Below are 26,347 nucleotides of genomic sequence, written 5' to 3'. Positions count from 1 at the left end.
ATCGCCCGGGGCTCGGCGTGACACCGTGCTCGCTCCCGCAGGAGAGAGCCAGGAGGGAGGACAAGGACCCGGCGCGGCCCGCGAGACACCCCGGCAGCGTCCTGCTGCCGCGACAGGTAATGGCGGAGCCCCGGCAGGATCCCCGGCCCCGTCTGCTGCCAGCAGCGAGACCCGGGGACGGGGACCCCAGCCATCGCGGGGACCCCCCAGCAGCCCCTGCTCTGTCTTGCAGGAGGCGCTGAGCGCCCGGACAGCGCGGCGAGGAGCGGCGCCGGCGGCCGGGCACGGCCCTGTGCCAGGAGAGAGCCGGGGGCCCGGCCGCCCCCAGGCCATGCCGTGGGGCCCGCCCGCCCCCTCCCAGCCCTGAGGCAGCCGGGGGGGCCTGGGCCCCCACCCAGGGCACAAGTGAGCCTATGCCCGTGCCAGCGCAGCCCCACTGCCCCCCCCACGCACCCCCAAAGTGCTTCTCGAGGCAACTCCCCCCCCGCTTTGCCAAGCCACCAAATAAAGCCAACGAGCCGGAGGGAGCGGGTGCGTTTTGGGGGGGGGGATACAGTGGGTGACCCTCCGATGGGGCGACCCCAGCGCTGGGGATGCTGCTCCCCCACCGGCCCAGCTCCCGCGCCGCCCAGGGTGGGGTGCCTGTCCCAGGGCCGGGCACCTCTCCTCCCGGGGGTCCCCTCACCGGTGCAGCCGGAGCTTGTGCCCCCCCAGCACTGGCACACGGCTGCAAACGCAGGCACCTGCAGCGCCCGGGGACCCCCGTGGCACGGGGACAGGGTGGCACCGGGATGATCCCCTCCTGCTTGGCCCCTGCTCACGTCCCTCCTTCCCCCGCGGCCGGACCTGCCCCCCCAGTGAGCGCTGCCCCCCGCCCCCAGCCCCGGCCATCCTGCCCAGCACCCCCAAAACCGGCTGCGGGGGGGGCGGAACGGGAGGGTGCGGGGACAGCCCGGCCCCACGCGTGGCTCCCAGCCAGCGGCACGCTGGTTTCTTGCCTCGGCTGGGCGGGCAAGGCCAGGGAGCCCCACTCCCTGCCTAATTAGCGTTAATGAACCAGAAGCAAACGGGCGCAGCTGCACTGGTCGATGGGCTACCAGGCAACGGTGGCAACGGGGACTTCGCAGCTGATCAGGCTGTAACGGCGGGGTGCGGGGGGGACGTGCAGGGGCAGGGGAGCGCTGTGTGTCCTGTCCGCGTGTCCTGTCCGCGTGTCCTGTCCGTGTGTCTCTGGGACACGAGCTCAGCTCCGCTGCTGGTTGAACCCGCAACGGGGAAGGCGGCAGCCGCGTCCCCCAGCTGGGGCAGAGACCCCGGGTCCCCGGGCACCAGGCTGGGCGCCGGTGGCCGGGATGGAGGGTCCTGGCTGGGGCAACTGGGGACACTGGCTTCTGATATCCCTTACAGACCATACTGGGTGCTACTGGTCTGTACTGGGCTCCAGCAGCCGGGCAAGAGGGTCCTGGCTGGGGCAACTGGAGGCGGCGGCTCCTGACACGTCCCGTCCCCATCCCCCACCACGGGCAGCCGCGGGGTGCGACACGGTGGTGGCAGGGGACGCACACGCCGACAGCCCGGAGGGACGCGCGGGGAAGGTCACCACGTCGCTCGGCAGCGAGGGCTCGGCGCTGACGTGCCAGGCAGCGCCGCAGGCCCCGCGGTGGGCTCGGTGCCGGCCCAGGGGTGGCGGCGGCTCGGCGGTGCTTGCAGCCCCTCTCCTGCCTTGGCCCCACCAGCACCGCTTCACGGCACAGCGGCAGCGGGCTGCCCGCGCCAAGAAGCTGCCTGGCACGGGAGCTGGGACGCCTCGGGGTCCGTCCGCTCCAACGAGCGCCGCGTGCCCCGGGGGGGAGCGCGGCACGGGCAGGTTTGCTGCCAGTCGGGAGGGGCCGAGCCGCGGGACCCCCACGGTGGCGGGCGGCAGCCTGCCCAGCCCGTCCCCTGCCCACCACCTGCCCTGCACCCCGGGACCGAGCCGGGCGCTTCCCAGCCCTCCCCGGCGCCCACCGGGGCCACCGGCCGCAGGAGCCACGGAGGAGACGGCGGCAGCGTCGCCATCACTGTTTTAATGCAGGGACCGGGGTCAGGGTCCCTGCATTAATGGGGGGGACACCACCGGCACCCACGGGGGCTGGGGGGGGCTGAGTGCCACAGCAGTGAGCGCAGGGTGCGGGAGGCGTCCCCCGGGCAGGCCGGGCTCTGCGGAGCGGCCAGGACCGGGGCTGGCTCCCCCGGTGCGGCCAGCCAGGCGGCTCAGCCGCCCCCGCCACGAGCAGCCCCTCCGCCCGGCTCCAGCATGGCGCCGCGGGGATGCTGAGGTGCGGGAAGCCGCGAGGGCTCAGCACCGCGCAGGAGCCAACACGGCGCTGGGACCGGCTGCGATGGGGAGAAGGATCCGGCACCCTTGGGCCAGGCTCGGTCATGGCCCCACGGAGCCTCGGCCATGGCCGGCGGCAGGGCAGCGGGTGCTGCGGCGCGGCTCGACCGCCCTCCAGGCCCAGCGGCCGGCGGCGAGGGGGGTCTGGGGGGGGGGGGACAGGCGGCGGGGACAATGGCGAGGCAGGTGCCGGCCCAGCTGGGGGGCTCGGGGCGCCGGCGGGCCGCCCGTAGCGGTGCCAGCTTGTCGGCGAAGCGGAGCAGGCTGAAGAGCAGCGGCCGTGCCAGGGCGGCGGGGCCACGCGGGTGGCAGGCACTGTCGATCTGCAGGGGGGCCGGGGCCGGCATCCCCCCAAAACCCCCCGCCCGGCAGCGCTGCCCATCCCCGGGTGCTGGCACAGGGCCCCACGCGTGTCCCCAGCCCCGGGGGACGAGGGGCCGCCGTGCCCACTGGGTTGGGGCAATGCCGGGTCCCGGCCATTGCTCTCTGCGCCACGGGGCGCACAGGAGAGGGAACGTGCGGCCGAGGGGTCGTCCCCACCTGGCGCCACAGCCCGGAGCCACCGGCACCGCGCACCCGGGCACGGCCCTGCCCCCGTCCCGGGGTTTCAGCCCCTTCTCCCACCCCAAGGGCCCTCGCCCCCGTGCCGACCCCCCGGCAGGAGAGGGGCTGCAAGCACCGCCGAGCCCCCGCCACCGCCCCTCGAGCCACCCGCCCGCTGCGGAGGGGCTGCAGCCCCCGGTGCCCGGCCCTGCGGCCCCCCGCGTGCCGCCAGCAGCCCCCGGCCAGGCCAGGGTGGGCGTGGGGGTGGCGATGTCCCGCAGGCCGTCGAGCAGCCCTCGCAGGGGGCTCTGCCCCGCGCTCCTGGCTGGTGAGACCCCACAGCGTCACCCCGAGGTGCGACGGGCGGAGAGGGCCCTCAGCCCCCCCGGGCAGCACAAGGGTGCCCCCAGGGACGAAACCCCAAAGGGGTCCCGGGCTCTGCAGGGATGCCCCCAGGGACCGGACCCCCCAAGGATGCTCTCCCAAAGCCCAGACCCCCCCAGGGATGTCCCCCCTAAAACTCAGACCCCCCAGGGATGTCCCCAGGGACCAGACCCCACAAGGACATCACTCCCAAACCCCGTCAGGATGCCCCCCAAAGCCCAAACCCCCCAGGGAAGCCCCTGCTCTCCAGGGGCAGCACCCCCCCACCCGGGACCCTGGGGCTCAGCACCCCCACCCCCATCCTCACATGCCCCTGGGCCTCGCTGGGGGGGTCTGAATTCCCAGTGACGAGGCACGTGCCCCCCAGGGACAGCAGGTCAGGCTGTGCAGGGAGGGGACGCTCCCCCCCAGCAGGGACCGAATCCTGCCCCGGCGTCCCACTGCACAGCCCCAGCCCTGGCACTGCGTCCCCCAGGGCTGCCTGGGACCCCCCGGGACCCCCCAAGACTCCCCGGGACCCCGTGACACCTCACCAGCCAGTGGCACGGGGCTACGGCTCTCGCCCACCCGGCACAGCCCCGGCGCTCACCGCCGGCACCCATCCGCTCGGAGCCTGCTGCCGCGTCCTCACTGCTGGCGGCACCCGGCTCCGCGCCGGCCTTGGGGCCACCCAAGAGGAACTCAGGGATCTCCTTCACCAGCCGCACCAGGGCGCCGAGGACCGGGCTGCCGGGGGGCCCTGGGGGCAGGGGAGGTGGGGGCGCCGGGAAGGGCAGCCCCCCCCAGCCGCCGGACGCTGAGCTCTCCCCAGCCGGAGGAGCGGGACCCCCGCGTCGTCCCGCTCCGGCTGGGACAAGCACCGTGGCTGGGCCCTACCGAGGGAGGCCAGCAGCCGGGATGTCCCCTCCGTCACCTCCCGCTGCCGCTCCTCCAGCAGCTCCCACTCCTCCGCCGAGAAGCGGACCACCACGTCCTTGAACGTCACCGGCGCCTGCGGGGACATGACGGGGGGGTCCCTGCCCAGCCCCCGCCGGGGCAGCAGAGCTGGGAATAAACCACACGTGTCTGTGGGGAACGGGGACGCGCTCGTTAACGCTGCGGGGACACGCGTGGGGCTGGGGAGCAGAGCCGGCCGGCCAGGGGCGGGGGAGAGCAGAGGCCGGTGGGTGCCGCGTACAGGACAAAGCCACCGTCCCCAGGAGCACCCGGAGCGCCCCAGCCCCACGCCGCCGGCCGGCCCCTCTCCCAAAACTGCTCCGGAGGTGCTCCCCCCATCCCGGTGCTCCCCATCCCAGTGCTCCCCCCCATCCCAGTGCTCCCCCCCATCCCGGTGCTCCCCCATCCCGGTGCTCCCCCATCCCAGTGCTCCCCCCCATCCCGGTGCTCCCCATCCCGGTGCTGTTCCCATCCCGGTGCTCCCCCCCATCCTGGTCCTCCCTCCCCGGTGCTCCCCCATCCCAGTGCTCCCCTCCCCGGTGCTCCCCCCCATCCCGGTGCTCCCCCCATGCCGGTGCTCCCCTCCCCGGTGCTCTCCCCATCCCAGTGCTCCCCATCCCGGTGCTCTTCCCATCCCGGTGCTCCCCCCCATCCTGGTACTCCCTCCCTGGTGCTCCCCTCCCTGGTGCTCCCCTCCCCGGTGCTCCCCTCCCCGGTGCTCCCCTCCCCGGTGCTCTCCCCCACCCCGGTGCTCCCCCGCCCGGTGCTCTCCCGGTCCTACCTGCCGAGGTGCGGCCATGGTTCGGCGGCGCTGGTCCAGTGCCCGCTCCGGGACGGCGGGCAGCGGCAGAGCAGCCCCGCTCCCGGTTCCCTGCTCCTGTTCCCGGCAGAGCCCAGCAGCCCCGGGCCGGTGCCCCCGCTGTGCCCCCGGGGGGCAGTGCCGGTGCCGGTGCCGGTGCCGGTGGGGGGCCTCACCCCGGCCCCGGGGCAAAGCCCTCGGTCCAGGGGGTCCCTGCAGAGGGGTGGGGGCTCGGGCAGGTCCCACGGGGCTGGAGGGTGCGGGGGCACCGGGACACCGGGACACGGGGAGGTGGCACCGGGGGCTCCAGACAGTCAATGGGGTGCGGGGTCGGTGGCACCGGGGGACCGGGACAGCAATGGGGTGCGGGGGTCGGTGGCACCGGGGGACCGGGACAGTCAATGGGGTGCGGGGGTCGGTGGCACCGGGGGACCGGGACAGTCAATGGGGTGTGGGGTTCGGTGGCACCAGGGGACTGGGACAGTCAATGGGGTGTGGGGGTCGGTGGCACCGCGGGGTGCGGGGGAGTCTATGGGGTGCGGGGGGTGGGTGGCACCGGGGGACCGGGACAGTCAATGGGTGCAGGGGTCGGTGGCACCGCGGGGTGCGGGGGAGTCTACGGGGTGCAGGGGTCGGTGGCACCGCGGGGTGTGGGGGAGTCTGCGGGGTGCGGGGGGTGGGTGGCACCGGGGGACCGGGACAGTCAATGGGGTGCGGGGGTCGGCGGCACTGCAGGGTCTGGGATCGGTGGCACCGGGGGACCGGGACAGTCAATGGTGTCCCCGGGTCGGTGGCACCGGGGGTTCCGAGGGGCGCGGGGGGTGGGGGGCACCGGGGGCACCGGGGTGGCCCGGCCTGCCCCGCGGTCACGGCCCGCCTCCTCCTCCCGACCGCCAGGGGGCGCCCCACCCTCCGCCAGGCCCCGCCCCTGCAGGCGGCGCCTCCTGGCGGCCCGGCGGGCGGCGCTGCCGCAGGGCGCGCGGGGCCGGTGGCGGCGGCGGCGGCCATGTCCCGCCGGGGCCCCGCTCAGGTGAGGGCCGCGCCGGGCGGGGCCGGGCCGGGCCAGGGCCCGGAGAGCGCAGGGTCCCGCGGGCCGGGCCTGCCCGGGCCCAGCGCCGGCACGGGCCCCGCCGGCCGCGGAGCCCGCGACCCCACAGCCCGGGGGAGCCTGGGGACGGGGGGGTCCCCCATGGGTGCCGGTCCAGGGGGGTGGATGGGGGGGTCCCCTCGGGGTGCCGGTCCCGGGGGGTGTCCTGGGGGATGGAGGGGGGGCAGCCAGGGTTTGGCGGGTCCCCTGGGCGATGTGGGGGCTGGGGGGGGCCCACGAGTGGGTCTTCACCTCTCGCCCCCCCCCCCAGGACTCGGGCACCCCCAGGCGCAAGGCGGTGCGGGCCATGGGGCCGCGGGCCGCGGCGGGGCAGGCGGAGGCCCAGCAGCTGCAGGAGCTGCGGAGCCGGACGGAGAGGGCCGAGCGGAGGCTGCTGGCCTGCGAGAACCTGGTCGGGGAGCTGGGCAGCAACCTGGCCGCCCTGGGCAGCCTCCTGCAGGACTACGGGCACCTCCAGCAGCGGCTGGACAACGTGGAGAACCTGCTGAAGAACAGGAATTTCTGGATCCTGCGGCTGCCCCCCAGCTCCCGGGGCGAGGTCCCCAAGGTAACGGCATCCGGCCTGGCCTCTGGAAGCACCAGTGCCACCGCCGTGGCTGTGGAGGGGGTTTAGGAAATGCCAGAGCGATGTTAGCAGTGGGCTTGGGTGGCTGAGCACCTGTGAGTCCTTACAAGCCCTGACCTGGCCAGGCACGCTTTGCTCCGTGCCTGCCCCGAGCTCTGGCAACCAAAGCCGAGCGCTTGCACGTGCGTGGTTTCCAGTTATCTAACCGCATCAGAAGCCACCAAGCGCGTAATATTTGTGGTTCTAGGTACCGGTCACGTTCGATGACATTTCAGTGTACTTCAACGAGCAGGAGTGGGAGAGACTGGACCGCTGGCAGAAGGATCTGTACAGGGCTGTGATGAGGGGGAACTACGAGACGCTGATCTCCCTGGGTAAGGCACAGGGTTTGCGCCTCGGGATGAGCTTCTCTCGCGGGTAGGCTGGACTGCTTCCCACCGCAGCCCGACTGATGGTCTGGACGCCTGTAGCTAGCAGAACCTCTCCTGGGCAGTCAGACCCCTGCATTTTCCCTCCTTCCTGCTTGTAAAGCGATAAACGATGTAAGAGGTATCTGTAGTACATAATACTAGTGGTAGTAATACAAGTAAAATCAATTATAAAAAATATCCACGTGAGACAGTGTTCCTCGTGACTGTGTAAGGGGGTTCCAGGGTCAGGGAACCATCGTGATCTTCCAACACTGTTCAGGAGTTATCTGGGTGAAGTTTGATAATTGCATCTTGAACTAGTCCTTGTTTTCTGTCTATTTAGCTCCTATGTAAAGTGACAGGGACGTTTCCACGTACCTTGGTAAAGAACTAATCGTGCTCGGTCTTTCTAAGGGCACCCACCGTGTTCTTGGATGATTTGGGCTGTAAGATATTCCCCACCAAAAGCTGTTTCTTGGCCATGACTAGTAACGTGCTGGTTGTGCCGCTACTGAAGTTGAGGCTTCACTTTTCTCAATAATATTTTGTAGAAACAGAACAAACCTGTCCTTTCGTGGCGCGTCTGACACACATCTCTACAGAGCAGGAAGTTTTCTGTCCCTACTCCAGAGCGATAGCTCAGAAGAGTTGCTCTTCAAATCCCTGCTAAAGTTGAAATGGGAGGAAAATGTTAAAGACAAAGCCTTTCCCTCTCCTTTAAGATTTTAGTTCATGTTCTGCTATTTAGATTCTCTCTGTACTTGAGCTACAGCTGTGTGGATCCTGCCACAGGGCCAAGAAAGCAGCACCACCTTTCTGGTTAGAGCATGGATAAGAAGTTTGTGTCTGTCTGTACTGCCTGCTAGAGCTGGGGTTGGGGAGAGAAGGGTGGCTTTGAAACATCTGAGAGTTCGACAGAATGAAGCTGTAGCCCCTTCCTCACAAAACACGCTGTCTCTGCTCCTCCGCCCCCTGAGCAGACTATGCTGTGTCCAAGCCTGACATCCTGTCCCGGATGGAGAGGGATGAAGAGCTCTGCGTCCAAGACGGCCAGGAGTCCCCGCAGACACACATCGGAGACGGCCAGGAGCCCCCGCGGGCACGTACCAGAGAAGGTCAGGAGCCCCCGCAGACGCCAGAAGAGCCGGACCAGATGGGAGAGGCTTTGGGAGAAGATGAAGTCCCTGCGGAAGCTGACACAGGTAAGTTAGGTGGGTGCCAGGAGGAGGTGGCAGCTGCTGTCTCAGCTTTGTCAGGAGGTCTCCCAGCAGCATCTTGGTTAGCAAGGAACTGCTCTGCATTTGAATTGCTGAGGGTCTGTTGACTGTATTGACTAAACCTCCACGGAGCACCTTGAATCGTTCTTCCAAGAGGAACGTTTGTGCTTGGTCAGATGGATCCTGAATGTGGAGAAAAAGAGGCAAAGCCTGTCAGGAGGGGCTGGGATGGAGTCTGGAGCAGTGGGACAGACCTCCTGTGATCCCTTCCGTCCTGTTTCTGTGCAGTTCAGCAATCCTTCCTCACCCGATTGCATGCATGAGCCTTAGGGCTTCCAAGGACACTCCTGCTTGCCTTGGTGAGAGCGGAGACCTGGTGGGAAGTGAGGAATCTGGGAACCTGCAGTGGGAGGAGGAGGCTGGAGCAGCTCTGCTAGTGCTGGGGGGAGTAGAAGCGGCCAGGATTGCCTTGGGGCATGGCATGGGAGAGCTGGAAAAAATCAGTTGTTACGAGTGCGAAGGCTGGGCAAGAAAGGTAGGAGATGCTGGAAAGGGACAGGCAGACCCTGACAGAGCCAAGAGAAGAAGGAACGTGCGGGCAGAGCTGTGATCCAGAGCCCTTTCCTGCAGGACTGAGGGGCTGGGGTTAGAGAAGCCCCGGGAGAGGCCGGGTGAGCACTGGAGGGGGCGAGGGCAGGGCAGGCTCTGCCCTTTGGGGAATGTTACCCAGAAACGGTACGAGCCCCAGGTGTGTGTTTGGGGGTTGGTTTGTCAAGTGCTGCTGGGAAGAGGGGAGAAAGACGTTGTGTAGACAGAGGCTCTCCCTCTCTGAGATTTTAGTTCACGTTCTCTTACTTAAATTTTCCCTGGACTTGAGCTACGGCTGTGCTCATGGGTGGATCCTGCCGCAGGGCCAAGAAAGCAGCACCGCCTTTCCGGTTAGAGCACGGATAATATATTTGTGCCTGTCTGTACTGCCTGCTAGAGCTGGGGTTGGGGAGAGAAGGGTGACTTTGAGAGTTTGACAGAATAAAGGTGCAGCCCCTTCCTCACAAAACACGCTGTCCTCTGCTCCTCCGCCCCCTGAGCAGACTGTGCTGTGTCCAAGCCTGACGTCCTGTCCCGGATGGAGAGGGATGGAGAGCTCTGCGTCCAAGACGGCCAGGAGTCCCCGCAGACGAGCGTTGGAGGCGGTCAGGAGTCCCCACAGACAGGTGTCCCGGGTGGTCAGGAGTCCCCGCAGACACCAGAAGAGATGGACCAGAAGGAAGAGGCTTTGGGAGAAGATAAAGTCCCGGTGGAGGCTGACGCAGGTAAGTTAGGTGGGTGCCAGGAGGACTTGCTTCCCCAGGCCGTTCCTGTCCCAGCTCCCTCCCAGCAGTGTCTGTGGGAGAGGGCGCGGCAGGTCACCGTGCTTAAGAGGAGCATCACCAGGGAAAAGCAGAAGCCTGGGGGTGCGTTGTCAAGGTGCTGCCAGGGAAAATGCCAGGGGTTCGAGGGCCTGAACACAAGGAAATATGGGAATACTACCGGTAGAGCTGGGGAGGGTTTAGGAGGGATGAGGTTGCTCTGCAGAGGTGACAGCTTGCGGCACCTTGGTGTCTTTCCTCCCAGCCCTCCTTCTGCTTTTGGTCCTTGTGTGTGGCTTCACTCCAGTTCCTTCTAACACCTCGCATGCTTTCCATGGAATCATAGAGTCATTTAGGTTGGAGAAGACCTTTAAGATCCAGTCCAACCATAAACCTAACTCTGCCAAGACTCACTACACCATGTCCCTAAGCACCACGTCTACACATCTTTTAAATACCTCCAGGGATGGTGACTCCACCACCGCCCTGGGCAGCCTGTTCCAGCGCTTGACAACCCTTTTGGTGAAGAAAGTTGTCCTAATATCTAATCGAAACCTCCCCTGTCGCAACATGTTATGGCTTCTTGAGCTGCAGCTTTCGCTGGCTCTCCTGCACGCTCCCACCACATCTCTGGTTAGCATCACACCAAAGGTGTTTGAAATTGCTCTTCTCTGGAAACAGAACTCCCCATCCTGGTGATGAATGTCATGTCCCTGAGTGCGCAAAAAGAGGAGCTGCGCAGGGAAGATCAGCCTGAGACAGAGATGGAAGAGGACCCGGCTGAGTCCAGCACCAGTGAGTAACCCAGTGCAGGGGAGACACGGGGCCCTGCAGGCCCAGCAGCTCCCACCTCGCTAACGTGCGTGAAACGGGGAGGGAGAAGAAAGCTTCAGACCTCTCTTTTATCACCGAGCGAGGGAGGGGGCTGGCGTTGGGCGTTTCAGCCCTATCACCTCTGCACAAAGAACAACAGTCCAGTCGGGGTTCCTTCTGTCAGAAATCGGGGGAGAGCTGGTAGCAGGAGCGCCCTTCCTTCCTCCAGCTCCGCTGCGTTATGGTAGGGCTGGCCTCGAGCTCGGGATGCCTAACGCTTCCCGTGGCACAGCCCTCTTCTCCGTGCCAGAAGCAGAGGGAGCAGGGGGTGTAGGAAGGGGGGGCGGCCGCCTGCAGACACCCTCTGTTCTGGTCCTGAAGCTTTGCCCGGCTAACGCGCAGAGCACTTCCCTCTTCCAGGGACCCGCAGCTTGTTTCTGGCGCTGGTGCGCGGAGTTAAACGGGTCCTGGGCATGGCTTACACCGGCTGAGCGGCCTGGCTGCGGGGCGCGTGGAGGCTTCGCCACAACCCTCGGCATCGCACAGCCCTCGCCGGAGCCGCTTTGCCTGCAGCGTTTGGCGTTTGCTGGCGGTCCCAAGCTTGATAGAAGTGAAGAGCCTGACATACTGGAGGCTGCCGCTTTTCAGTGACCGTTTTTCCTGCTACATCGTGTGGCCATCGTTGGTGCCGGGGTTTTAGAGGTGGACCCCTCCGCGCCACCGGCCCCGATGGCGCTGCAGCAGACCACAGCCTGGTTCTTCCGGGGAGCAAGAGGTCGGCCCCCCGAGACCACGCTGGGTTGCTCAGGGCATGCGGGCAGGACGCTGTGGTGGCACCCGCACCTTTCCAAACTGCGTTCTCAGATTTGTTGGTAGCTCCTTTATTGCTAAAAGCCTGCTCAGTGCTTTGGGACTTAACCGCAACCTGGGTTTGTCCTGGGAGCGTGAATGACCAATGCCTGTGGTGTTCCGTTTCAGAGGAAGGCTTTTTACTGGGAAATGAAATGGCCTGTGAAGGGGCTTCTCCTCCTGGAAACGTCAAGGTGAAGGAAGAGGAACCCGAGGCGTTGCAAGAGGTTTCTGCACCCTCTCCCGGCCCAGAGATCCAGAAGTGCCCCAAAAGTGAGCCCACCAAGGCCAAGAGCAAGAAGAAGCCGAGCAGGTGCGCGAGCAGCAGCCTGCTGATGGGCAACTGTCGGCGCGGCTACGTGCGTGAGTGGTCGCACCCCTGCACCGAGTGCGGGAAGCGTTTCCGTCTGAAAATCAACCTCATCATCCACCAGCGGAGCCACGCCAAAGAGGGGCCCTACGAGTGCACGATGTGCGAGATCAGCTTCGCGGACAAACGCCACCTGGAGCTTCACCAGAGCATCCACATAAAAGACAGGGCCTTTGGGGCCAAGGTCTGGGGGAACGTCCACCCAGAACTGAGGATCCGGCCGAGGAGGAAGTTCTGCGGGACTTCCTGCGGAAGTGCCGACAGCGCGGGCAACGGGACGAATGCTGGGGGGCCCTGGCTGGGCCAGGCCAAGGAGGAGCCGGACAAAGGGAGCCTGTCCAGCGCCTGTGTCCCCCAACAGCAGAGTCCTAAGCCTCGAGGGAAGACTTTGATGCAATGCAGTCTTTGCAAAAAGTTTCTCTCTTGCACCTTTTCCCTTCAGCGGCACCTGCGGACCCACTTGCGGGACAGGCCGTATTGCTGCGCCGCCTGCAAGAAATGCTTCACCCGCAGAACTCACCTCTCGCGCCACGAGAAAATCCACGACCGCCAGAGAGCCCTGGCTGCGCTCCAACAGCCCGCGACGGCCCAGCCCGCGACCGTCGCGCCAGCGCCCCGGCAGCCCCAGCCGCAAGGAGCCCCGGAGGCGCCCGCGGGCGGGAGCGTTCCTCGCTCACCAGCCCGGGCACCCGACAGAAACGTTAGCCCTGCGGCCGCGGCGGCCAAAGCGGTTCCAGCCAACGTGCTCCTGATCGGTCCTGCGGAACTCGGGCCGCCAGACAAGAACTGCCACCTCCACGGCTGGGGCGGGAGAGCCGTCCAGCCTGTGGTCAGGCTAGGAAATAGGGCAGTGATTTCGGGGATGATGGAGAAATGACACCAGGAGAGATCCAAACTGCTTGTGTCCCTGGAGGGAAACTGTGTGAGCGTTGATTTTGCACATGGTGGGGCACTGGGGTTATGAACCATCTGTCCACTGGATTTTAGGAGCTTTCCTGAATTGTAGAAGGAATCAAAGGCTTGGATACCACCACAGAGAGCAAATTACAGAAGCCTCCAGTGATCCAAAATTCTTTACCATTCCTCAGACTCTCGCATCTGCTGGCTGATGCACGAATTTTTCCCAAGCTGACCTTCCTGGGAGATTACCGGGTACGTCTCCTGCAGCCCAGCGAGAGGAACTGCGAACAGCAGCTGAAGTCACCCAGTACTCGACGCTGGAGCTGACCCCTCGCGTTTGGAGATACAATTACGCGGTGAGGAGGACAAGAGAGAAGGGAATCAAGCTGGTGAGCCAGGCGGGATTCCCAAGGAGCTCTTCACTTCACTGACAAAGTTTCTTGACCAAGACGCCGGATGAAGAGAGCGTGGCATCTCCGAGAACCCCACTGCGTCCTGGCCACGCTTGTCTAATAACCCACCCTGCTGAGGACATCTGCTAACCCCTCGATCAGCTGGGAACACCTGAGCGTTGCACTGGAAGATACGTAGAACAAATCAAACCACGATGTTTTCTGCTTGCGAGGGTGCTGCGGGGGTTTCTGAGGTGCCAGCAGCACTCCTTCCTTCAACGCGAGAGCCAGAAACACCCACGAGAGTTAATTCCCTCAGGACCAGCCTGCACAGATGGAGAGTCACTTTAGAAATACTTCACGGGTAAGATGACCCCTGCGCTGCAGCAGCAGTCCACGCGAGGACCCCTCGCACGCCCTTGCACGGGAGCAGCCCCTCTGCTCGGCCCCGCTGCGGAAGGAAGCCCCCGCTCTCCACGCTGCAGGTCACCTCCTTTAGTCACGTGCAAAATCCCACCGTAACTAATCCCATGGAGGACTAGTTCTGCTAGCTACCTCAAACGCCTTGTGGAGTGAGACCTGCCCAGAGGCAGACGGGTAACTGGAGCCCGGGAAGCAACGAAAGCCAGGCCAGGCGTGGCTCTGGCGTCCCCAGGAATCACTCGAACCGCGCGTGTCCGCGGCCGGAGCCCTGCGTGCGTCACAGGCGCTGCATGTGTACAGAGAGAGGAGTCCTGGTGGCATCGCTGTGCAGACCAGACAGAGCAGCTGCTAGGGCTCCTCAGTTTAGTTTTCTGTTGTTTTTGTTTTTTTTTCCACCGAGTTGTTTGATGTAATTATTTGACACCACTAAGTCTCTGTCCCTTTCCGGGCAGGAGCACGGGGAGCCACTCTGCGTATCAGATTTTTCATTCCTGGCCACTCACGGGGTCCGATGGGCTGCAGGGGAGGCTGCGCGGGCAGCGTGCTTCGGGCACCGAGGAAATGCCCGTGCCACGTCCTGGTGTAATCCTCAGCGCCGAGCGGTGCCCGGCCACCTCCCTGCCCCGTGGGAGGGACAGCAGCGTCAGAGCTGCTCCTTGGGGACACACACAACGTCCCGCTGCTCCTCTGGGCCGGTTTCTCACTCGATTCCTGTCCCCTGGGATTGCGCAGCGTGCCTGGACTGTGGCGGTAGCCACGAGGGGGTGACGGTGGCAGACAGGTTGGCCTGGTGTCCCCAAAGGGGTGGCCGATGCCTTACGGTCGTGCGGCGAGCGTGGGTCTGGCAGCGAGCCGTGCTCTGGCCTGGGCTCCGGCACAGCCCGGCGGCGCAGGCTGTACTGACCGAGCTGGTTATCCCTGCCCAGGTAGAGATCCCAGTGCCCCCAGTCGATCCCAGTGACACAGGGTATGGTGTGACGGTATCGCCGGTGGGCAATACCTCCGAGGCCAGCATGGGTGGTGTGGAGGGGCCGGCCTCTCCCTCGGGCCGACTGCCCCAACCGGGGCGTTTCTTCTGAAGCTGTTGTGACTGAGACCAGCGTTTCCTATGAAATCCCAGATCCCTTTCTCAGGCTACGGAATCAATAAAGTATTTGTCTGTACATCCGCCTGGCCTGTGGGGGCTGAGCTGGCACCCTCCTGCGCTGCCCGCGAAGGGGTGACCCGGATCGGCAAAGGGCGGCTCCAGCCGGGGGGGCCCACGGGGGTCGTTGCCGGCACCCCCTTCTGCGCGCGGTGGCCAGCCACGACCCCGGGGAATGTCCCAAGGGCGAACGTGGGGAAGGCATGGGACTGTCCTCCGCCTTTGCAGCTGGGCTGGGAGGGCAGCGGGGGCCGGGGGAGCCCCGAGAGCGGGGCCTGGGGCAGCTGGACTGCGAGGCCCCGCCGCCTCCGGAAGAGCCTGGGCCCGGCCTCTGTGCTCCCTCCCATCACCCTGAGGAGCCCCCGAGCCACCTCTGCGGCCGCACAGGGCCATAGAGGGGGACGCGCTGGCCCTCTGCCACCATCCCAGTCCTCGCTGGACAGCCCCCAGTAGGTCCCAGTCCCTCGCACTGGGCCCAGCACCCTGGTGTGCGCCCCAGGGCCGGGCAGAGGGGCAGGATCCTCCCCCTGGCAACCGCAGCACAGCCCAGGCCGCCGGGACCCCCCATCTCCCACCACCCGCCGGGCTGCGCTGCCTGCCTTGACACGGCCGCCGGGGCTGCCCTCCGCGGGTATGGCCGCCACGACCTCGGCCCACGGCCGCGGCCATGCTGTCTGCGGCTGGAGCTGCGGTAGGGGCGTCCCCGGAGTGTTGTCACCCACCGCTGTCCCCGGGGTGGGACCGTGGCCAGGAAGGTCGAGCCCTCCGCAAGCGGGAGGATGAGCGGCCAAGGGGACTGGGGAAGGCGATGGAGCGGCCCTGACCGCCGCGGGCAGGGCTGCGGGCAGGGCTGCGGGCAGGAGGGAGGTCCTGCCAGCCCACTCTCAGCACTGCCGGGGAGTCCCATGGAGCCCAGATCCCGCAGAGTGGGGCTGTGAGTGGCAGCTCCATGTTCCTGTAGGGCGGCTCCGACATTCCTATGGGGCAGCGCCGCGTTCCGTCCCTCTCCTCCCCGGGCCTGGCATGCAGTCCAGGGCCCCGTCACGCTCAGGCTCCTGGTTTGCATTAATTGCGAGAGCTGCGGCGAGGGCCGGGCTCTTCCCCCCGCCCAGAGCAAAGGGCCTCGCGCCGTCGCAGGCGATGGGAAGCCGTGGGTGACAGCGGGGACACAGGGCGGTTGTGGGAGCCGCAGGCCTGACTTCACCCACGGGAGAGGCGTACGTTGCAACTCACAGGGCCGCGCACCCACCGCTCCCTTCGCCCCTCGCCTGCCCCTCGCCGACACCCCAGAGCGTAACAGGAGACCACGTCAGCCCAGTCTTTTATCCGAGTCTCTTCCCGGCTCGTCCGACGACCCCGGCTGCTGCCCAGCCACAGCGGCCCCTCCTTGGGCCACCGAACGCCCCCACGCCACCTCCGCGCTGGTAGTGTTTAAATAACCCTGAGTTCAACCGCTCCGCTCCCCGCTCCGCTGCTCCTTAACCAAATCCCACTTCCACGGGGCAGCGGCACAACCCGGCTCAGCCCCGGCCGCCGAACCTCCTCCGCTGCCGCTTGGGCCAGTCTCTTCACCCCCGGCGCGTTTCCCTGCCCGCGCAGCACATCAGCCTGCCTCCATCCTCCTCCTCCTCCTCCTGGAGACCCAGGTGGTGCAGAGCCCCGCGGCGGTGCCGCCAGCCCCGCGGCAGTGCAACGAGCCCCGCGGCGGTGCAACACCAGCTGCCTGGTGTGACCCGTCGTCGCAGGCTGCTGCACCTCTGCGGAGCAGCCTGGAGAAACGCTGCCCCTTCCCTTCTCCAGCCCTCGCGCTACGGATTATCCTGGGTCAAGGCTTTGCAGGGGCTCGTCTCCTGGTCACGGCTCGGCAAGCTGACGGCAGGAGAACTGGCAACGGCGTGGACCTTCTGGTGGTGGTTCAGAGACTGCCGGTGCCGGAAACTCTTGCTGCAGCCGTTGCACTGGAAGGGCCGCTGCTGGGTGTGCCGGCGCTGGTGCTCCTCCAGCGAGGCTTTCTGGGGGAAGCTCTCTGCGCACTCGATGCAGCGGTAGAGCCGCTCCCCGGCAGCGCTGGCCCGTGCGGGCCGGCCTGCCCACCCGCCCCGCAGCTGCACCCCGTGGATGCGCTGGTGCTTCTGGAGGTGGTGCTTCTGGATGAAGCCCTTGCCGCAGGCGGGGCAGCGGTAGGGACGCTCCCCGGTGTGGATGCGGTAGTGCTTGTTGAGGTTGGACTTCTCGTTGAAGCTCTTCCCGCAGGCAGGACACTGGAAGGGACGCTCGCCCGTGTGCAGGCGCTGGTGCCGCAGCAGCGCGGCGTGGTGGGCCAGGCTCTTCCCGCAGGCCGTGCAGATGAAGGAGCCGTTGCTCTTCCTCGCCTGGCTCTGCTGCCGCGCCAGGAGGTTGCGCTTCAGCCGGACGCTCTTCCAGCCCAGCGGGAGCGTGCGGGGCTCTTCCCCCGCGGCACAGGGACGATGCTCCTCCGAGCTGGGCTGCGACGAGGCCGCCTCCGCGGTGGTGTCTTCTCCCAGCGGCATTCCCTGGGGCAGGGCGAAGGGCTGGTCAGTCCCCACGCCGAGCGCATGCTCTGTTGGGAAGGGCAAGCCCGGGGCGGGGTGAGCTTCCACTGGCACCACCACGGGCTTAAATTCAGGCTGGGCAGTCCCGTGTCTGCAGAACTCCCCTAAGGCCTCTCCTGCTGCCTTCTGCTCGCCCAAGCCAGCGTGGCTCTCCCAGGGCACCGGCTGCTCCTGGCTCAGGGGAACCTCCTCTTCCAGTCTCACTGAGGGTGCCGGCGGCAGAGCCAGGATTTCAGATCCTTCCTCCTGGGGCTGCTGCTCTTCTGTCTTGATCACGATCTTCTCACCTGCTGAGAGACAGCAATTCACTCCCGGCAAGGAAAGCTCTCCCATGCTCTCGGCCCCGCTGCAGGAGCTTGTTGGTGAGATGAACCTTGCGCCGTTAGGAAGGGAGCAGGAAGGTTCTACCGAGAGCAAAGCGGGAGAAGGACGGATGAGGTGGAGGGGCGTTGGCGCCGGGGGGTTAACTGGTTATCTTGTTGGACCTCAGGGACGTGTGATGGGCTGACAGTGCAATACCCATAAAGCAGCCAAAACCAGAGGAAACGTGAAGGCAAAGTTGAGGCTGCAGAGCCCTCTGTCCTGGAAGGAACTTCGTCAGGAATGGCAGAGTGCAGGTGGGTGAATCTGGGGTAAAGGATCAAAGCAAAACCTTCCAGGAGCCGGAGGGAGTGTCTGCCGCTGGCGTACAGCCGCAGAGCCACCCTCACGCTAAGCCTTGCCCCAGGTCTCCCCTCTTTTTGGCAAGGGGGCTCTTCTGGGCTTAAAGATTTGGTGTTAAAAGTTTTAAGGAAGTCCCAATCACATGGCTTAAATTCCCGACAGCTCTGACCCCCTGCAAGACTGGAAACGCTCCCTGCAGGGACGTGATCGGCTCTGCTGGCCCCAGGAGTGGCAGGGGCACTGCTTTGCGGGCGGGCAGCAGCGGCGGGTGGGCAGCAGCAGAGCAGCGCAGCCGGCGCAGACCCTGCCCAGCCCAGGCGTGCCGTTAGCGCTCGTTCTCAGCCTTCGCTGTGACTCACCGCCACCGAGGTGCCCCGACACCGCGCCCTTCTCCAGCAGCCCATGGGTCCTCGCATCCGAATCCTCCCCATCCTCGGCCGGCGGCAGCAGAGCGGGCTTGGAGCTGGCGTCCGCGGGCCCTGGGAAGGAGGAAGCAGCAGTACGAAGCGCTGACGCTGGGGACCAGCACCAGCTCCCCCCGATAAAGGGCTGCTCTCACACAGCGGGAGCTGTGGGGTGCCCAGAGGGGTCCCGGGCTCCCAGAGCAGCGGCTCAGGTTTCCCAGGACTGTCAGGAAGCAGGCTGGTGTCAGCCAAACCAGGAAAATTATTTTAGCTACCCCAGGAAGAAGTGACTGTTGGGTGCTCACCATCCTTTAAAATTTCAGCCAAAAATAATTAGTGCTAAAATGTATGGCTGTCTGTAGCAAATCCCTACAGGGTGGTATATGTACGGCTCGTGTCCTGGCAAAAAACGGTGCAGGACGCAGGTTGCAGGACACAGCATGGGCACGTCACCTGAAATCCCCACCACGAACTGTCCTGACCGCACGGGGAGGGCTCTCCTCTGCTCCCGCAGACGCTGTGCTGAGTCCCGGGACTCCAGCGGACGCCCGCTCCTCCTGCAGTGCTCCTGCTCGCGGGGGCAAAGCCTCGCAGGGCAAGTCAGGGCTGACAGAGGGCCAAATCCTGGCAGAGTCTGAGTGCCCCCACCGACAGCACGGCTGTGTTGGGAAGACGAGGTGTTCTTCAGATGCACAGGGTAAGCACGAAGTTGTCACCCATAACCAAGGGGCACCAAACCTTAAATGTGTAAAGGCGTCACCTTTCACTACCTGTTCTCCCCCAAACGCCCAGCCTACAAGCGGTCGTAAGCTGGATTCAGCCCAGGGGATGACAATGTGTCTGACACGTGAGCAGAAACTGATCCTCACCAAGAGAGACCACGGCCTCGTAATTCCCCTTCACTGCGATCCTGTAGAGCTCCTTCTGCCGGCTGTCCGAGCTCCCCCACTCCTGCTCCGGCAAACTGGCCGCGTCATCCTCGCACGCCGCAGGCACCTGAAACCGCAGGAGGCACCGCCTTGGCGCTTCCCCACCTCGTCCACCCCCCACGCCCCACCGCTTCCCCAGGAAAGCAGACTGCGGTGTAACGCAGTGCGGGTCCAGAGCTCCTACGGAAAGGAGCTGTGTCACAGCCTGAACCCAGGGAACGATTTCAAAATGGCAGAGCGAGGCTCACTTGCTTCCACCCCCACACACAAGCAGGACAGGTTCACAAGCACCTCTCATGCCCTTGATCCGCACCGGCAGCCTGAAGCAGCCAGGTGAGCAGTAACCCCCTCACGCGGGAGCAGGAGAGGGGGGAAGGCACCGTCCCACCACTGAGGCAGCCAGTGGGACCCAACAAAGCTGAAAATGCTCAGGAGGGCTGTGTTCTGCTCCTCCTTTTCACTGGGGACAGGGAAGAGTGGGAAGTCTCTGACTGCTGCCTTGGTGTGCCGGCTCTTGAGGTAGAGCACCGCAGGGGCCGCGTCCATGCTGCTCTGTGCAGCTCCCCACGAGAGCCAATGCCACAACTCACCAGCCGCGCGGTCGCCTGGGGCACATCTCCATTACCTTGGGCACGTCCCCGTTAGCTGGGGCTTGTCCCTGTTACCCTGGGCACATCCCCATTAGTTGGGGCATGTCCCCATTAGCTTGGGCTTGTCCCTGTCATCTTGGGGACATCCCTCTTGGCTGGGGCTCGTCTCCGTTCGTCACCTTGGGCATGTCCCTGTTACCTTGGGCACATCCCCGTTACCTTGGACACATTCCCATTAGCTGGGGCTCGTCCCTGTTCATTACCTTGGGCCCATTCCCGTTACCTGGGGCTTGTCCCTGTTTGTCACCGTGGGCACACTCCCATTAGCTGGGGCTTGTCCCTGTTACCCAGGACTCGTCCCCGTTACCTTGGGGACATTCCTCTGGGCTGGGGCTCGTCTCTGTTTGTCACCTTGGGCACATCCCCGTTACCTCGGGCACATCCCTGTTAGCTGGGGCTTGTCCCCGTTAGCTCGGGCACATCCCTGTTAGCTGGGGCTTGTCCCCGTTACCTCGGGCACATCCTCGTTACCTCGGGCACATTCCCGTTAGCTGGGGCTTGTCCCTGTTCGTCACCGTGGGCACGTCCCCGTTACCTGGGGTTCATCCCCGTTACCCGGGGCTCGTCCCCGTTACCTTGGGCTCGTCCCCGCCGGGGCCCGGGCCGGGCCTGGGTGCCCAGCGGCTGCGGTGCTGGAGCTGGCGCTCGACGTGCTCCAGCCGCCGCGTGTTCTCCTGCACCAGGGCGGCCAGGGCGGCCCACTTGCGCTCCAGCCGGCTGCCGAAGTCCAGCACCGCCTTCTCCAGCCCCGTCACCTTCTTCTCGGCCGTCTCCGCTCTCCCCTCCAGGCTCAGCAGCCTCAGGGCCTGCGACTCCACCTTCCTCTCCACCGCCTGCACCGCCGCCACCACCGTCCACAGCGAGATCTCGGGCACCGCCGGCGGCTTGTCCCCCTCGGGGCCGGGGCCGTGGGGCTGCGGCGGGAGCGGCTGCCAGGCCTCGGGCCCCCACTCGGGCTCCTGTGGCGGGGAGGAGAGGGGCGATGAGGGGCTGCCCCGGGGCGGGGCGGTGGTCTGGGGCCGCTGGGGCCGCGGTACCGGCGGGCCCGTCTCCCCTCCCGCCCCTCGCAGCGGCTCAGGGCCCCGGCCGGGCCCGCCGCCCCCAGCGCGTCGCCGCGGGCTGACGCCGAGGCTCGCCGGCAGCGGGGCCGGGGCCGGCCCCCTCCGCCCGGTGCCCGCGGTGGCGGTGGGGGGTCGCGGGGAGCCGCCGCCGCCTCCCGCCCCCCCCGTACCTGAGCGGGGCCCCAGCGGGCCATGGCCGCGCGCGCTGCCGCCGCCGCCGCGCCACAGCGCCCCCTGCCGGCCCGCCCGCAGCGCCGCCCCGCGCCCGCCCCCCCCTCCCCGCCCCGGTGCCCCCCGAGGCCCGGCCGGACCCCCCCACCCCCATCCCCGCACCGGGACCGCGGCTCCCGCCCGTTATCTCCCCCCCCCGCCCGCCATGCCCGGTGCCCCTCCGGCCCCACTCCCCCATCGCATCCCGCCGGCGTTCCCGGTGCACGCAGCCCCCCAGCCGGCCGCAGCGCTCCCCGGGGACGGCCTGGCTCCCCCCCGGGGCCGGAGGAAGCCGCGTTCAGCCGTGGGAAGCATCCCGATTTCTACAGCATCTATTGGTGCTCTCCAGAAAAGGGACGAGCCCTCCGCCGCAGCAGCGCCCGCTCCCGGCGTCCCACCCGCCCCACCGGGGCTGAGGAACAGGGAGCGACCCGCGCCCCGAGGGTCTGCAGGGGGTCTGGCCGCCCTCCGTCCCCGTGGCAGCGCAGGAGGAGCCGGGCGACGCTGCCCGCGCTCCAGCTTTCGTCCGACCCGCTGGCGCCCGCGGTCAAGGAGGGCGAGAGGAGAAGGTCCGACAGCGTCCTCCTGTCCCCGGGAGGACACCTCCCCGCTTCCCACCCCCTCTTCCGCTACGCTTCCCGCTTCCCGTGTCCCTGTCCGCGCTTAAACGGGTGCCGCCGGCACAGGCAGCCGGTCCCGGCAGGGGTACGGGCTCTCCTGCCGCACGTGGATCCTCCGGTGCACGATGAGGTGGTAGTGCCGCTTGAAAGTCTTCTGGCACACGCCGCACTGGTAGGGCCGCTCGCCCGCGTGGGTCTGGTGGTGGCGGACAAAGTCAGAGGCCCAGGTGAAGCTCCTGTTGCAGCAGGGACAGAGGATGAGGTGGTGGTTAGTGTGTTGTCGCTGGTGCATGATCAGAAAGCTCTGGCTGGAGAAGTTCTCCATGCATTCGTTGCACGTATACATCATTTTCCCAGGCGACAGCGGGTATCTGCTGGGGCTGGGCTTCCCCCACACCGTGCCGCAGTCCCGGCTGGGGGCTCGGGGCTGGGAGGCAGGGCACGGGGCCCGGCTGGAGCACTCCTCCGCCTCCGAGGGCTGGCAGAAGCCTTTGGCTGCCCGGGCCCGCAAGTGACGCCGGATTTTCTTCTTGGACATGAAGCTCCGGTCGCAGTGCACGCAGACGTAGGGCACAGAGTTCCTGTGGCTCCGCTGGTGGATGACGAGGTTGATTTTCAGCAGAAAGCTTTTCCTGCACACAAGGCAGGAGTAGAATTTCTCCCGGGTGGAGTTTCGCTGGCAGGCAGCAGTCCGGCCCACGCAGGAGCCCTCCACGGGCTCTCCCGAGGAGGCGACCGCGCAGCTGGGATCCGCCTGTGCCGTTGCTCTGCAGACATCTGGGATCGCCTCCTTACCCGGCTCTTTGGGAATGTCTGCCGCAGGATCCCGGCCACCATTCCCCGAATCTTTCATGTCCTCCTCTTCCAGACCCTCCGAGGGCGTTTCAGGCACTGCCGGCTTCTCCACGGCAACCTCCTCCTGCGGTACCTCCGTTGGGATCCCCACCTCGGCATCTGCTGGAAATTTTTCAGAACCCAGACATCACTCTTCCACGCGGTTTTGAGGACAAGGCATGAAAAAAGAGGCTTTCCTCCCGCCCCCCCCTCGCCTCCCACACCCTCCCCAGCCAGCAGCCAGCACAAATCTCAGCCCCGTTCTCCTCTTCTAGCTCAGAGTCTTCACACCTGGACTGCGACAGCTCATCCCTGCGGACACCGCAAGGGCGGTTTGAGATGACAAATGTCACTTAAGTGGGATGGGGGGAGTCTAACAGAAACATCGGGGCTCGTCCTTCGAAGCAAATCGACTGGGTGGGCTGGTTCACACCACGCCACGCCTCGTCCTTCACAGTTTCAAGGCTGGCAGCAGGATTTACTGCCAGAACCCTTTCTTGGCCCGTCTGAATCCTGTAAAACCCCGTCCCGAGAGCCCCAGACCCAGAGCGGGCCCTGGGCAAACCTCCTGCTGCTCTCTGAGCGTGCCGGCACTCCTCGAGGCTGCCGGCCCCGCCAAGGAGGGATGCAGGGCTCCGTACCTGCTGCGGGGGGAGGCGACAGAGACCAGTTCAGATTCACCGCTTCTCGACAACACGCGGAGAGAGGGCAGGAAGGGGACGGGGTTGGCTGGCTGAGATCTGCTGGGACAGCGGTGGCTTCGTGAGGGACGTGTGCTGCGAAGGCGAGAGGTGATGATACTGGTGAGATACAGCCAGGCAGGAGCCCGGGATCCCTCGCCTCAGCCGGGTTTGCCAGCCACTCACGTGCACTGCAGTTCGCTGTGACCACCAGGCTCCCGCTTTCCTCTGGGTCCCTACAGTTCCCCTCGCAAGACTCCTTTGTCTTCAACTCCAGACCATCATCGCTCGCACAGCTCGGGCGGTCCGGCTCTGGGGAGGAGAAGGGTACTCAGCTTTACCAGCAGCTGGGAGCTCAGAGGAGCAAGCGCAGGGGCGGGTGTCCCCCCCCCCCAGGCCCACAGGGCATCAGGATCTCTGCGGCACACGGCAGCTGCTGGGTCAGGGGAGGGTTTCCAGGCTATCAATGTGTCCCAGCACATGTTCCCTGTGTCCTCTCCCAGCACCGACTGTCCACACCTCAATCCCTGTGGCTGAGGGCAGGGACTGCAACCATCCCGGTAAGCGGCCAGGAGCCGGGATCCTGGCACGGAAGAAACCCAGTGTCACGCACCTACGGCTGGCTCTGGGGACACGTCTGCTCCCTCCAGGTCTGACTCCGCCGGTGTGCACGGCTCTTCTCCCCTTTCGATCCGAGACAAGAGTTCAGGCTTGGATAGGGCACAGTCTGTTCAAGAGCAAGACAGACATCAGAGGCAAGGCGTGACAGTGTCTTTGTGGGTGCACCCACAGCCTGTCAGCCCAGAAACACTTCATCTCCAACCAGGGCAGCGTCAGTGCCGGCACACGGGGAGTTACGGACACAGACAGGGACCAGCAGGCAGCACTTCTAGGGGGGAATCTTAAAAACACCCTCCGGCATGTCTGACAACCCCCCCCCAGCATCAACTGCAAGAAAATCCATCCCTGCTCCACGTGGGGGAAATCCCTGCTACAGAAACCCCCCGTTCTCCCAGAAATTCACCTTACAGATAGGAAAATACCCGGAAGCACAGGAAGAGAATTGTAAGGCTCTTGATTGAATGTTAGCGCGGGTACACCTCCCCGCAGCTCCGTAGCCTGTCCCACTACCTGTACCTGCTCCAAACCACCACGTATCGGTACTGCTGCTCCTCACCAGCCGGGAGCTTGGCCAGCTGGTGAGGATGAACGGCTGACGCGCCCCACTGCGACAAGAGGCACTGCCACGGGAAGGCAGGAGTTCCCTGCCCTGCTCCTCGCCTCCTTCCTCAGCGTTTTTGCTCTGGCTCCTTGGGCTGCGCTTGCAGGGGAGTCCCATGGCAAGAGGGGGTGGCCCTGGCTGGGGAGTCCGGGTCCCCCCTCCATCATCTGAGCACTGGAAAGAATTAATTATGAGGACGAGGCCCTGGCTGGGTTAAGCAGGGTGTCAGAGAATCATTTAGGATGGAAAAGACCTTTAAGATCATCGAGTCCAACCAGACTTTTTGGAAAGCTCGCTTCCAGCTGCAAGGGCCACGCATTTGAAAATCCAGCCAGAAGCACCCCAAACGCTGCCCCAGGAGATCTCCTCCCCTGCCTAGCTCTCCCACTGCCACGAGGGAGCGCGACCAGCCTCGCTCCCCGCGCCAGGACAAACGGACGGCACATCTGCCACGCTGACAAGGAAACCACATGAGGATCTAGACAGACATGGAAGAGGGAATTTCTGGGATGAAAAGAGGGAATTTCTGTGATGACAACCCAGGGAGTTCAGTGTACCTGTTCTCCACAAGGAGAAGACACCGAGCATTTACTACCCCCTCCTGCCTGTACCTGCCCATCTCCGACCACTGCCAGAGGGGACAGGGAATTGAGAGAATCATTTGAGGGCTGGAGATCCCAGTGAAATGCAAAGAGGCAGAAAAGCAACCCCGAGAGAGCTCCCTGGGCAGCGACGGCGGCTGCCAAAGCAGCGCAAACGGAGCCTACACAGGGACACCAGCGTCTCGTAGTTGCTCTCCATCACGGTCCTGTACAGCTCCTTCTGCCCATCGTCCAGGCTCGCCCACTCCTGCCTGCTGAAGTGCACCGCGACGTCCTCGAAAGTCACCAGCACCTGGGAGCACAGGGGCTGGGCTGTAGGAGGGGGCAGCTCCCCCCTAAACAGACATCGCCCCCCAGCCCTTCAACAGCCCAAAGAGCAGCTCCCCAGAGGCCCCCATAAGGAGCACCACATGCTCACTCCCAGCCCCCACACAGCCCCCCCCAGCCAGCTCCCAGCCCCCCAGCAGCCCACTGCATTCACCCACAGTCTCCTAAAAGCCACCCCAGCCCCCTCAGCCACCCCCCAAACACCTCCCATCCCCTCATCGGCCCCATAAGCGACCCCCAGGGTCACTCACAGCCCCCTCAACCCCCCAACAGCCCCCTAAGTGGCCCCACAGGCTCACCCCCAGCCCCCCAAGCCACCCCTCAGCCCCACAATGGCCCCACGTGACCCCCCAGGCCCACTTCCACCCCCCCCAACAGCCCCCTAAGTGGCCCCATGGCTCATCACAGCCCCCAGACACCCCCCAGCCCCACAATGGCTCCACAAGCGACCCCCCCCCAGGCTCATCCCGCGCCCCCCGGCCCCTCCCCCAGACCCTCCGCCCCGGTCCGTACCGCGGGGAGCCGCAGCGCCCAGGGGGGCCCGTCCCGCAGCGCCGCTTCCGCCCGTTCCAGCCGCCGCTCCAGCGCCTCGAGGCGGGCGCCCACCTCCGCCATGGCCCCGCCGCGGCCGCGGGGACGGGGAGGGCCGGGGCAGCCCGCGCCACCCCCCGGCCCGCCCTCCCGCCGCCGAGACGAGCGCCCCACCCCCGTCCGCCGCGCCACGCAGCGCCCCCTGCCGGCCGGGCGGCGCCGCGCACTGCTCTCCCCCCCGGTGCCCCCGGGGCGGGGGGGGTGGTCGGCAGCCGCCGCCCGGTGTTACGCCGGGGCGGGCTCTCCCCGGTGGCCACCGCGCCTCCGGGGTCACCCGCGGGAAAAGGCCGCCGTGGGGCGGGGGGGACTTCGGAGGATTTCTTCCTAGCTGGCTGCCTTCTCAAATCAGCCACTTCCTGGTGATTGATAGCGGTCACTCACTCTCGCGGCCGGGCGCGGCGG

General features: G+C 66.0%; 2 protein-coding genes across 2 annotated transcripts; one reads left to right on the top strand and one right to left on the bottom strand.

Moving 5' to 3' along the window:
- The first annotated feature begins 5,991 nt into the window (after positions 1-5,991).
- Positions 5,992-14,598, top strand: LOC142079719 (uncharacterized). The gene is made up of 7 exons (XM_075144449.1): positions 5,992-6,069; positions 6,398-6,694; positions 6,960-7,086; positions 8,103-8,324; positions 9,431-9,652; positions 10,370-10,483; positions 11,480-14,598. The coding sequence occupies exons 1-7, from the start codon at positions 6,046-6,048 to the stop codon at positions 12,595-12,597; spliced, it is 2,124 nt and encodes a 707-aa protein (XP_075000550.1). The 5' UTR covers positions 5,992-6,045; the 3' UTR covers positions 12,598-14,598.
- A 1,290-nt stretch (positions 14,599-15,888) lies between these two features.
- LOC142078426 (uncharacterized) lies at positions 15,889-26,045 on the bottom strand. Its single transcript, XM_075140890.1, has 11 exons — positions 25,868-26,045; positions 25,193-25,319; positions 23,817-23,930; positions 23,390-23,515; positions 23,165-23,299; positions 21,739-22,646; positions 20,836-21,029; positions 20,374-20,779; positions 19,089-19,215; positions 18,175-18,294; positions 15,889-17,442 (listed from the first exon to the last, which is right to left on the bottom strand). The coding sequence occupies exons 1-11, from the start codon at positions 25,967-25,969 to the stop codon at positions 16,388-16,390; spliced, it is 3,414 nt and encodes a 1,137-aa protein (XP_074996991.1). The 5' UTR covers positions 25,970-26,045; the 3' UTR covers positions 15,889-16,387.
- Positions 26,046-26,347: the final 302 nt, after the last annotated feature.

Source organism: Calonectris borealis, chromosome 2 (assembly GCF_964195595.1).
Source record: "Calonectris borealis chromosome 2, bCalBor7.hap1.2, whole genome shotgun sequence".
Lineage (NCBI taxonomy): Eukaryota > Metazoa > Chordata > Aves > Procellariiformes > Procellariidae > Calonectris > Calonectris borealis.
The sequence above is the reverse complement of the archived record's forward strand: the minus strand, read 5'-3'. Positions and strand labels throughout refer to the sequence as shown.

Bases quoted from the DNA above. Each gene is read 5' to 3' on its own strand.
- LOC142078426 (XM_075140890.1), bottom strand. From the start codon at position 25,969: ATGGCGGAGGTGGGCGCCCGCCTCGAGGCGCTGGAGCGGCGGCTGGAA. The intron at 19,216-20,373 runs GTAACGGGGACG...CTGCGGTTTCAG, and splicing joins CCGGCGGGGACGAGCCCAAG to GTGCCTGCGGCGTGCGAGGA. The intron at 17,443-18,174 runs GTGAGTCACAGC...GCTGTCTCTCAG, and splicing joins GTCGGGGCACCTCGGTGGCG to CAGGTGAGAAGATCGTGATC.
- LOC142079719 (XM_075144449.1), top strand. From the start codon at position 6,046: ATGTCCCGCCGGGGCCCCGCTCAG. The intron at 6,695-6,959 runs GTAACGGCATCC...TTGTGGTTCTAG, and splicing joins CCCGGGGCGAGGTCCCCAAG to GTACCGGTCACGTTCGATGA. The intron at 10,484-11,479 runs GTGAGTAACCCA...GTTCCGTTTCAG, and splicing joins CCCGGCTGAGTCCAGCACCA to AGGAAGGCTTTTTACTGGGA.